The 11,520-nt window shown below is 36.4% G+C and overlaps 1 protein-coding gene across 1 annotated transcript; it reads left to right on the top strand.

The window, feature by feature from the left end:
• The first annotated feature begins 9,193 nt into the window (after positions 1 to 9,193).
• On the top strand, positions 9,194 to 11,195 carry LOC143852965 (uncharacterized). The gene is made up of 3 exons (XM_077362647.1): positions 9,194 to 9,408; positions 9,829 to 9,958; positions 10,164 to 11,195. The coding sequence occupies exons 1-3, from the start codon at positions 9,276 to 9,278 to the stop codon at positions 10,966 to 10,968; spliced, it is 1,068 nt and encodes a 355-aa protein (XP_077218762.1). The 5' UTR covers positions 9,194 to 9,275; the 3' UTR covers positions 10,969 to 11,195.
• Positions 11,196 to 11,520: the final 325 nt, after the last annotated feature.

The following is an 11,520-nucleotide window of genomic DNA, read 5'->3' as shown; positions in this document are numbered from 1 at the left end:
ATGGTAGAGAACATTGGAAAGGAGTGAACATAAAAGTAAAAAGTGAAATGCATGCCATTGGAGATTCGGAGCACCACAATTGCAAGAATCTTAGGCCATGTTTCGCAACCCTGAATTTTTTTTCCAGGGAATATTAGTTTGCCAAGTGGTGAGAGCACTGAGAGGGATAGAGTGGGTGAGGGAGAGAATTTGCCAAGGCCGCAAGGAGACGGAGAAGAAAAACTCTGCTCACTTCTCCCTGTTTTTCAGCCACTTCTCACCCTCTCCTCTCTTAGGAAATGCCCTCTCTAGTCTCTCCCTCTCTCACCCTCCTTGCCCCTCTCCCACCAGTCCACCACTAGATAAATTAATATTCAACAGAAAAAAATTTCAAGGTTGCCAAACTTGGGTTAAGAGTTTAAATTAGAGCTTGCTAACTGTTAAAAAGAGTTTAAAATTGGATAATTCTAACCATTGGAAGGGTTATATGTACATTATGCACGCAAACTAATCTAACTACTATATATAAAGGCGGAATCGTGGGTTAAGTTCTTCCACCCTTTGCCAAAAATCCCATCTATATCCCAGCTGTATTATGACTATTCTCTTTAATAATAAGTTATGATATTAACTACTTTCTTTAGGGTAAAATCCTTATCTACATACGAAAAGTACCGACACGGGTATTTGTCTATGACAATTACGAAAAAAAATACCAAGAAGAGGTAAAGACATGAAAATGACGAAACAACTACTTTATATTACTCATGCAGGACACTTGCAAAATATTGACGGATTCCGGGCACCTCAAGAGGAACAACAATTATGGAAACCTTTATCGATTGGAGGGCTAGGATCAGCCTATATCGATTGGAGGGCTAGGGTAATATTAAATAATATTAATAATTAACGAAGAGGAACAACAATTATGAAAACCTCTATTGATTGGAGGGCTAGTATCAGCCTACATCGATTGGAGGGCTAGGATAATATTAAATAATATTAATAATTAATTAATATTATCCAGAAATTTCAGTCAAAATTCTATATGAGAAAATAGTCGTTCATTGATTTAGTCGGATTTCATGTGAAATCTATAAAAATCAATTTAAAAGATACTTTAACTCGGTTAAAATTTCAGTAATTTTGGTAGAAATTTCAGGATAATATTAAATAAGGGATAAAATCCATATTTTTTTGGATATTCCTTAAATTTCGGAACGGGATTTTGGGGGAAATGAAATTTCGATCGAAAATTTGAAATTTCGGAACAAAATTCTGAGGCAAAACGAAATTTCGTTAGAAATTTCATACCATTTCGGGTTGACTGGATTTGGATTTCGGTCGAAATTTCAAACCATGCTTAAGAGCAAGATTTTAAATTTCAATTTAAGTTTCGATCGTCTTGAAAATGTGGACGTTTCAGTTTCAGATGAAAATTTCGGTAAAAAGTAAAGTAATACTGTTTTCCCTATTATATGAATAGATCCTAGGTAGTTGTTCCTTTTAATCAACTCCAATATTAGATTGCTACTTCATTTTCTACTATTTGAACTGATATTTGGGTCCCACGTGCAACGCACGTGCATTTTTCCTAGTATATAACAAAACCTTTTCCTATGGCAGAATGATCTACTTTATCACAACATATAAATACTAGGGTTAATGACTGTTACACGTTAGAGAGTTGAAAATATGACAAGAAAATGCTGCTTTTTGAAAATACTCGAACAAATGCTATTTTTTAAAAGAAACAGAATTTAAGGACTGAAATGCCCCTAGCTTACTTTACCCATTCGTTTTACCTATCTAACTCGACTCTAAAATTTTCCTACTCGAATCAAATGCCGAACAAGTGAAGATGAGTGAAACTCTGCTTATCTCCGGTGAAATCTTCTCTTTTCTCTGGCGAATCCTCCTCGTTTACTCTGAATCTTGGATGCAAAAGAGAAATCCCTAGGCCTCACCTCGTTTTCTCCTACTCACGTCGAATCGCGGTAAAAAACTCAGCAATTTCTTTGTTGCATTGATGTTTTCGTACTCTATGATTTCTTGCATTTTTTCTGCATATTTAGGGATATTTGGATCGATTTAATGTGAGTTTGGGGTTTTATCTTCATGCTGAATTTGGAGTTTTGCATGGCAAAAGGTGTTATTCGGAGCCAAAAGGTATTACTCAAAGCAAAAAATGTGTTATTCGAAGTCAAAAATTTGTTACTCAAATCCAAAAAAACTCTCTTGCATGAAGGCAAAATGTAACTTGAAATTATAAGTCTTGGTCGAAGCCAAAAGGTGTTACTCAAAGCTAAAAATGTGTTGCTTGAAGCCAAAAAGATGTTACTCAAAGCCAAAAAAATCTCTTTCCCGAAGGCAAAATGTTACTGGAAATTATAAGTCTTGGTCGAAGCCAAAAAGGTGTTTCTCAAAGCCCAAAAAATATTTTGTTCGAATGCGAAATGTTATTGGAAATCATTTTGTCTTGGTCAAAGCCAAAAATGTGTTATTCGAATCCAAAAAGGTGTTACTCGAAGCCAAAAAACTATTGCCTGAAAGCATAAAAGTTACTGGAAATCAAAACTCTTAGTCAAAGCTAAAAAAGTGTTACTCGAAGCAAAAAAATGTTAATCGAAGCCGAAAAGGTGTTACTCAAAGCCAAAAAAAACTTGTCCAAAGGCAAACAACGACTACAAACCAAAAAGCTAGTCAAAGCAAAAAACATGATAGTCGAAGCCAAAAGATGCAAAGCCTTATACAAACAATTTTCGCTACGAGTAACTATTTTTTGCTTTAACTAACTGTTTTTATGCTATTTTCAACGCTACATATAGATTTTGGGCCATCTACACCAATGTACAACAGGAAAACAATCAAACCCAAGGAAAATTTTTTGGAGGAGAGAAAGTCTCTGGAAAAATAAATAGGAAATGAAGATTTTGTATATTTGGAGGAGAGAAATCATTACAAAGAGAATGAGATTTTGTACATTTGGAGGAATAATGAGGATCTGTGGCTGGCGAAATGAAGATTTTCGCCAAAAAAGAAGCCTTCAATCGTCGGAATAATGAGGATTTCGCCGGAAAAGAACCCTTCCGAGCGTCTCTGTAGAAAGGAGCGTCTGAGAACTTGAGAAGAGTAAAATTGTAAAACCTAAAACTAAAAGAGTAAAGTTACCTAAAGGCCATTTTCGTCCTCAAAAATTATTTTTTTAATAAACTAGCATTTTTTAGAGTTTTTTTAAAAGCCAACATTTTCATGTCATATTTTGAACTCTCCAGCGCATAACAATAATTAACCCTAAATACTACTCTCACTAGGGTAGGTAAAGAATTTTTTAATACTTTCATTGACTATTTTTTAAAAATTATTACAATTTTGTTTTAACCATAAAGATGGAGTTTCTTTTTTTTTTTAAAGGAAATTATATATTCATCCCTTCTTTTTCGTTGGGCCAACCCCCTTTAGTGTAAAAGGGTAGTCATAAGTCATAAATACGCTAGAGGGAGCTGGCCCAAGTAAGAAAAAGGGGCAAATATATCACTTCGCTTTGGAAGTACATAAAAGTTACAAAACCCAAGTAGAAAATCAATGTGAAATCAAGAATTTTTTGAATAGATTTCCTAAATGAGTTAGAATATGTAAGGCATAGATCTTGTAATTTGTAGTCAATGAAACTTATTGTATGAAACCTAATGTCCACGCTACTTTTCAATCTATGGTATGAAACCTTTTTCGCAAGGCTTATAATTACCAATAAAATTGAAGGGTAAGGGAGAAATTTAAAATAGAGGGGTGTCAATATCAAAATACCTTCAAATATGCAATCACATCTATTTAGGCCATATTTGGCAACTATGAAAACTTGTTTCCATAGAATATTAATTCATCCAGTAGTGGGAGAGGGGGCAAGTTTTGTTGAGGAGGGGTGGGAGAGGGAGAGAATTGACAGGGCATGAGTGAGGAGGGAGGATGAGAAGTTGGTGAAAACATGGAAAAGAAACACTACACTAAAAATAGGGTTTTTATATGGTGTGAGGCTGTATAGTCCAGTATTCTTAAAAAGTACTGTATGGGCCACACCACAGGGTGATCCAAACCGTCCATTTGATGGGCCATGACGTAAATAGGCTGTCCCTCAAAAATCATTTCCATAGGATGATCCCAACCCTTCAATCTATAGAGGTTTCCATAATATGAAGTTTCTCTATAGATTGATGGCTAAGATCATCCTATGAAAATGATTTTTTAGGCACAACCTATTTACGCTGTAGCCCATCAAATGGACGGTTTCGATCATCCTATAGTGTAAGCCGTACAGTACTCCTTGAAAAATACTGCACTATATATATATGGCCTTGCACCATATAAAATATCCTAAAAATAGAGTTTTATTTTTTCCTACTTTTCAGTACTTAGCACTATCTCTTTGCTCCTGCCCTCTTAAATTCTCTCCCCTCCTACTCTTTCTACCCCTCTCTCACTACTTGGCAAATATTCCCTGGAAAAAAAAAAAAAATTCATGCTTGCCAAACATAGCCTTAGAATTCATACACATTGCACTATCCAAGTTGGGAAAATGGCTGCTGGATTTGTAGGATAATGCAATGTGTATGAAGTTCTTCTAAGGTCACTGACTCTGACCACAAGAAGTGTTGAAAAATAGGAAAAAAATTTGAAAAACAGGACAAGAGATTCTAAACTCGGTATCTAGAAACAGAGAATTTAGAATCTGACTAAATTTTCTTCTTCGACCTATCTTTATCAGGAGGAAAAGTCTTTGGTAAATCCAATTGACTAAAGCTACTAGTTAATGAGGGGTTGAGTGTCATTATCAAAACGAGATTTGCCATCTGGGTGCATATCTTTGCGTGCTCAGATTGAAAAAGTGAAAAGGTGGCTTTGGATTATTGTTGATTTCCTTTTCTTCCTTTTCTGTCTTTTCATTCTTAATGTGGTTTAAAGATCAAACGATGAGACAAACTGAGTTTGTGTCATTATCAAGACAAGTTGGTTTACTACATCTTTTCTCTTTCACACTAACTTAGCTCTCTCTCTCTCTTATAATTTCATATATATCGTATCGGTTTAGGCAGATACTTAAAACTTTTTTCCTCATGCATATAATTCCGGGGTGCCAATATCAAAATAATTCCAAATATACACTCCCATAGATCTAGAATGCACATGTATTGCATGATTCTACAAATGTGAAAGAACAATAGTAGAAAAACGTGATACAACTAACAAATTCAGCAGCCATTTCCCCACCAATGTCATTGTATTTGAATTCAATAAGGTTGCATAATTCAAATATTGATGAACAGTAAGATTTGAAAAACATCACAACAGAGTACTACTTGTCTTCGAGATTACAATTTTTCAAGAAGATTTACAGGAGAAACAGATTTTCTTCTTCAACCACTCCTTATCAAGAAGAAAAAGTCCTGGGAAAATGTGATACATGAAATTTCAAAGTAGACATTTGGGGGCTGCGTGTTATTCACGTATAAATCACTTTATGGACTGATATCTACATCCCCTTTTTAACAGAATAATGACAGATAAAAGACCCACCCCTACATTATAGAAATCTCAATGGATCAAAGGATTAGGATCATCCTATGGATAATATTATTGCGACACACCCTATGTATGTCATGGCCCAACAAATGAACGGTTTGGATCACCCAAATAATGTGGGCCCCACTGTTTTTTTTAGCTGCGCGTGCATGCAGGGCCGTCCAGTACTGTATAAATTCTCAGCACCTCCCTTATACAATTCTAGAATAGGTATTAACAACCAATAAGAGAAGTGTTTATTAAAGTGTGAAAAGCGATTATAAAATCAAGGGTTGCCATCTTGATGCCTATCTTTGTGTTCTAAGATTGAAAGGGAGTGAAAAGGTCCTTTTGGCTTAAGGAGGCTTTTCTTCTTCTCTCTCTTCATTCTTAATATGGATTAAAAATCAAACGACCTAGAGTACTGGGCTCGACCTCATTAGGTGGACTATCAAAAAGTCATGACGACATAGACTCAACCAAAGCCGTTCCTCTCTCTATCCAAGGTCAAAACTTAAGCTGGTTTACCCTCTCTCTCTCTCTCTCTCTCTCCCTAGTATAAAGTATGGATAGTTTAGGATCATTTGCGCGAAGATGAGAGCATGTGATGTTTCCATTCGTAAATTGGCATGCATGTTTGTACATATAAAGCATTAATAGGGTCCCATGCCCGAGCAGAGGTTACTAGCAAACTCACAAAGTAGTATAGTAGAGTACCACACAAGTGTTATTTCAGTTGATGAAATGTATGTCTTAATGATAGCTTACCTCAGTTGCTACGTAATTTGGTATCGGTGTTGACTTGTAACAGATTCAGGACGTGAGCTTATATCACGCTAAGGCTGGCCCTGTTCGTTTCAGATTGTGACCACCGATAATGAGGGCCCCAACCGATTATTGGCCCAAAAGTTAAAACATAAATTTTGGGTCAATAATCGGTTGCGGCCTCTCATCATCGGTTGTCAGAATCTACGAACCGGCCTAAAAGTTCAAACTTGAAATCCGCCGCTAGTGATTTCCTGCTAGGAAGGAAATTATTGTACTATAATTTCGTCTCAAATTAAAAAGAAACTACACATTATAGAAACCTCAGTACATCGGAGGGTTAGGATCATCCACTGGAAATGATTTTTGGGGCGCAACCTATTTACATTGTGGCCCAACAAATGAACGGTTTGGATCATGGGATGTACAGTGTTTTTTGAAAAATAATGGGCTATACGGCCCACACACCATATAAATTCTCAGTTGATTACTATCATTTTTATGTACGAAACAATGAAAAGTAGGTGGCAATATCACTTTCAAGTTTCAACAGACAACTTAAATCATGGTACGGTGGTGCGCTGTGGTTCGCACGTGAATCACGTGGCAGTACATGAATCGTAACCGCTATAAAAATGTTACACAATCGTGCCTTCGCGGACGTGTTTTTTTAACTCGTCGTATAACTCTAACTAGAAAGTAACTTGGGTTTCCTACAGCCCTTGTTTTGATATTGGCAACCATTTTTTTGGTTTTGAACTTCTCATTTCGCCTTGGTTAGGTGATTCTTACCCCTTCATGTATCAAACCTCATATTTTGGGATATGCAAAGAAAAGTTAAATTGTTGATTTATATAGTCCCTTTGTCTTACATATATGGATTCAGCATGGGCTAAGACTACATAGGTTGCCTCATGTGTTCTACAAGAGTAAATGTTCTTGATTATTTAATATAGTGTGACTATATTCTTTGCTTCACATTTTTAATTGATTGTTAAGAGCATAGGGGTTCGATTTAAGATATATGGGGGTTGATGTATCACTCCCCTTTTGGGAATTATAACAACTTTTAAGAGCTAATTAGAAAAGTGTAGAAAAATATTTCTAGTCGATCGAGCAGATAACTTATATGGTCCGTCGACCAAATAACTTATCTAGTCTGTCGATCAAAAACACTTTTCCCTCATGGTGTTTGGGTGATCCAAATCATTCATTTGATTGGCCGTAATAAAGATAGTGTGTGCCAAAAAAATTCATCTCCATAGGATCATCCTGACCCTTAGATTTATGGAGGTTTAAAATGGACTGATTTGTGGAGGTTTAAACCCGTCCATTTTAACCTCCACAAATCGAAGGATTAGGATGATCCTATGGAGATGTTTTTTTAGGGCACACCCTATCTATGTCAAGAGCGTCACCAAGACAATGTGGGTTCCACTCTATTCTGGTCGACGGACCAGGTAAGTTATCCTGTTGATCAACCAGAAACACTTATCCCAATATGTGCGCGTGTGTGAGAGAGAGATTTATATTCGTAATACCGCATCTTGATAATGCCATTACTCACTTTACTTTACACTATTTTAATTTGCTTTTAAGTGTTTTTTCCATGCTCAAGATGCCATCAACATCCAGTAAGAAAAGTATAAAGCAAAGTGCATATAGCACTGCGGATATTAATTAGTTGCATAACAATGATCTTTTTATCAATAGTGAAGCATAATTCAATATGACTATATGAGTATAATTATATATGATGAGATTTTATGTTTTAGAGTTGAAACAGCTTGATATAAAGACAGCACTCCTTCATGCAGAGTCGAAAGAAAGAATTTACATGAACCAAACTAAATGATTCATAGAATATAGGAAAAAATTTTACAAAGCATATAGAATCCTGGATTTTACAATTCTTGATAGTTATAAAATTCTTGTATCCAAAGGCTCCATGTGCACAAGTTAAGGAAGTCTTTATATGGTTTAAAACAATTTTCAAGACAATGATACAACCAGTTTAACTCCTTCATGACGAAGAACGATACATTTGAAGGGAATACACACATACAAGAAATTATATGATGAAGAAGCAATTAAGCATCTAAGTTCTTATTCAACGTACAATGGAAGTTCCGCCCTTGATATTTGATCCGACACCAGCATCTTAAAAAGTGTGCTGTGCTGTTGGATCAAACAACAAGGGTTGGATGATGAATAGAAGCTTGTAAGCTCGTTCATCATATAATTTATCGTATACATATTAACATATGTATCTAAAAATTAATCTCTAGGAGAGATTTCCTCATAGCTTATCCGTCTAATTTGGAATCTTCTTTTTGATCTATCATAACCATTCAGACGATGATCAAGTAAATCTATGGTTGAGGAATTAAAAAGCCAGCAGTATTAAAATTTCTAGAGATCATAGGGTCTTAAATTCTTAATTTTCTTCCATGGGACACCACCTCCAGTGCATTTATGATTACTCATTTTACATGACACCGGGTGGCCCGGACAAGAAAAGAATGGTGCTGATATCAAACGGAGAGGGTCCAAGATTCAGTTCTCAAGTCTCAACGAGAGACGACCTAACCTTTAGATCCTTTCCTTCTCAAGCTTTCTTGGAAATTACGTCAGAGAGGCGCAGAGAGAGAGAGAGAGAGAGAGAGAGAGAGAGATAGAGATAGAGAGAGGGAGGTAGATGAGATAATAAAAGGTGAAATAAATGAAGGATCGGACTATATGCATCAATATGAGAGATTGGAAGCCCGTGATCTAATTATCAACGGTCAAGGAGCCACGACAATTTAGTCCTTTTTCATCCTCGTGGCTCCTCTCACCACCGCAAATATCACTCACACCTCCACCCTTTTCTTATTTATTATGATTATTTAACCTTCTCACTCACAAGTCACAACACAAGACAATATATACAAATCTCTCTATTGATCTTTCTCTATCTCTTGATCTCTTTTAACATGGGGAGAGCACCATGTTGTGAGAAAGAAGGGTTGAAGAAAGGGAGATGGACAGCTGAAGAGGATGAGATTTTGATGAGATACATTCAAGCTAATGGAGAAGGGTCTTGGAGATTACTACCCAAAAATGCAGGTACACAGATTAATTTATTTATTTCTGAAGAATGTGGGTTGGCTTGGATTGGGATTTTATATATGGTGTGTGGCCATATAATTCTAGTGTTTTTCATAAAGTACTGTACGATCCACTCCATAGGATGATCTGAACCCTCCATTTGAGATTTTATATGATGTGGGGCTGTATAGAATGATCTAGGGTTAGGATCATCCTATGGAAATGATGTCTGGGGTACAACCTATTTAAGTTGTGCCCCAACAAATGGACGGTTTGGATCATCCTATGGGGTGGACCGTACAGTATTTTAGGAAAAATACTGGACTATACGGCCACACACCATATATAAACTAGGATTTGAGATGGGTTTTTGTTGTAATACATGTACTGATTTAATTTGTTTGTTTGTTTTTTCTTTTTGGGTTTTGTCTTTTGAAGGTTTGTTGAGGTGTGGGAAGAGTTGCAGATTGAGGTGGATTAATTACCTAAGAGCTGACTTGAAGAGAGGGAATATTTCTGCAGAAGAAGAGGATATTATTATAAAGTTGCGTTCTTCTTTTGGAAACAAGTAAGGCACATGTGTGTTTTTATTTCAGTATAAATTTCTATGTTTTATTTCTTGTACTTTGGCAGTTATTTTTTAATTTATTTTTTTATATCTTTACTGGTTGTGTTTCCTGCTTATAACAGATTTTTTATGTTGCTTTTTCTAACATTTTAAAAAAGAGAAGGTTGTAAGGGTGTTTTTTGATGTGGTTCTTGTTCTTTTTTAGGTGGTCATTGATAGCTGGGCATTTGCCGGGGAGAACTGATAATGAGATAAAGAACTACTGGAACTCCCATTTGAGCAGGAGAATTCACAGCTTTAGGAGTCTCAACAATGACGCAATGCCTGTGGTGATGGACATAGGCAAGTTAGTAAGTGGTTGCAAGAGAAAAGGTGGAAGAAAAAACAAATTAGCCATAAGTAAAAACACCACCAATGGTGAAATGAGGAGAGAGAAACTCAAGGAGAAAGAGTGCCCAAATTCCATCTTAGGTACACTAGAGGAGAGAGAAAACATAGTTTTAGGATTGGTCATGGGCAGTACAGAAGAGATAGAAAGTGGGGTTTTGGGTCCAAATCAATGCTTAGAGAATGAGAACATGGGTTTTAACGGAGGTATAGAAAGTGGGATGATGGGTCCTATTAGAGAATGTGGAAGTGATGTGTTGGGCCCTAATGGAGTGAGAGGAAGTGTGATTTTGGGTCATTGTGAAGGACTAGAACATGGGTGCTTAATGTCTAATGAAAGTGGGATGATGGGTCTTAATGAGGAGAGAGAAAATGGGATCATGGACACAGAAGAGGAGGGAAAGAATGGGGTGGTAGTGATTGCAAATGAAGAGAGAAGCCAAAGTGTAGGAGAGAGTAATAAATGGTGTTCTTCAATGGATACTTGGGTTGAGGATGAATGGATGGATATGGGATGGTCATGGCTGTGGGAGAGTGAAGGAGAATGTCAGGGGTTGGAGATGTGTGAGAAGGAGAAATTGTATTCTGCTTGGCTTTTGTCCTCTGATATGAATGTCTTGTGAGGATCTTGTGAAATGTTGTAGTAATAAATATTCTTATTTTTTACCTTTTTAAAAGCCCCAATAAATCAATTGATATCGGCAAACCCATGTTTTGATAATGGGACTAACTCTCCTTGTCTTTTGATTATTTAATGGCCGGCTGAGAGCTTTTTGGGAATTGTAATTTGTAATAGCTTATATCTCGTTAAATATTAAAAGATGAGGTGGGTTTAGTCTCATTATCAAAACATCCAAGTGCCAGGATCATTTGCCCAAATTTAATATTGTGATTGTTTTGCCATGAAATTTGGTGAGAGACTTTATGAGTTTATGGGTTTAGATTGCAAGATATATTCCCTGCATATTAGAGACGAGGGATTTGCTAGGGACCACCACGGAAAGGCATTTCGCGGCCGGCTGTTGCATGAGAGAGCAACCACACAGGCTCACTTTTAAATAGATTTAGTCTTATTCATTTAATTCATTTGAGATAGCTGCTCTCATACAATAGCTGCCCGCAAAATGCTTTTCTGTGATTGCCCCTAGTAAATCCCGACGAAAAGTACGTGACTT

The sequence above is a fragment of the Tasmannia lanceolata genome, unplaced genomic scaffold (genome assembly GCF_043159265.1).
Source record: "Tasmannia lanceolata isolate RefF3 unplaced genomic scaffold, GAP_Taslan_0.1 ptg000019l, whole genome shotgun sequence".
NCBI lineage: Eukaryota > Viridiplantae > Streptophyta > Magnoliopsida > Canellales > Winteraceae > Tasmannia > Tasmannia lanceolata.
The sequence above is the reverse complement of the archived record's forward strand: the minus strand, read 5'-3'. Positions and strand labels throughout refer to the sequence as shown.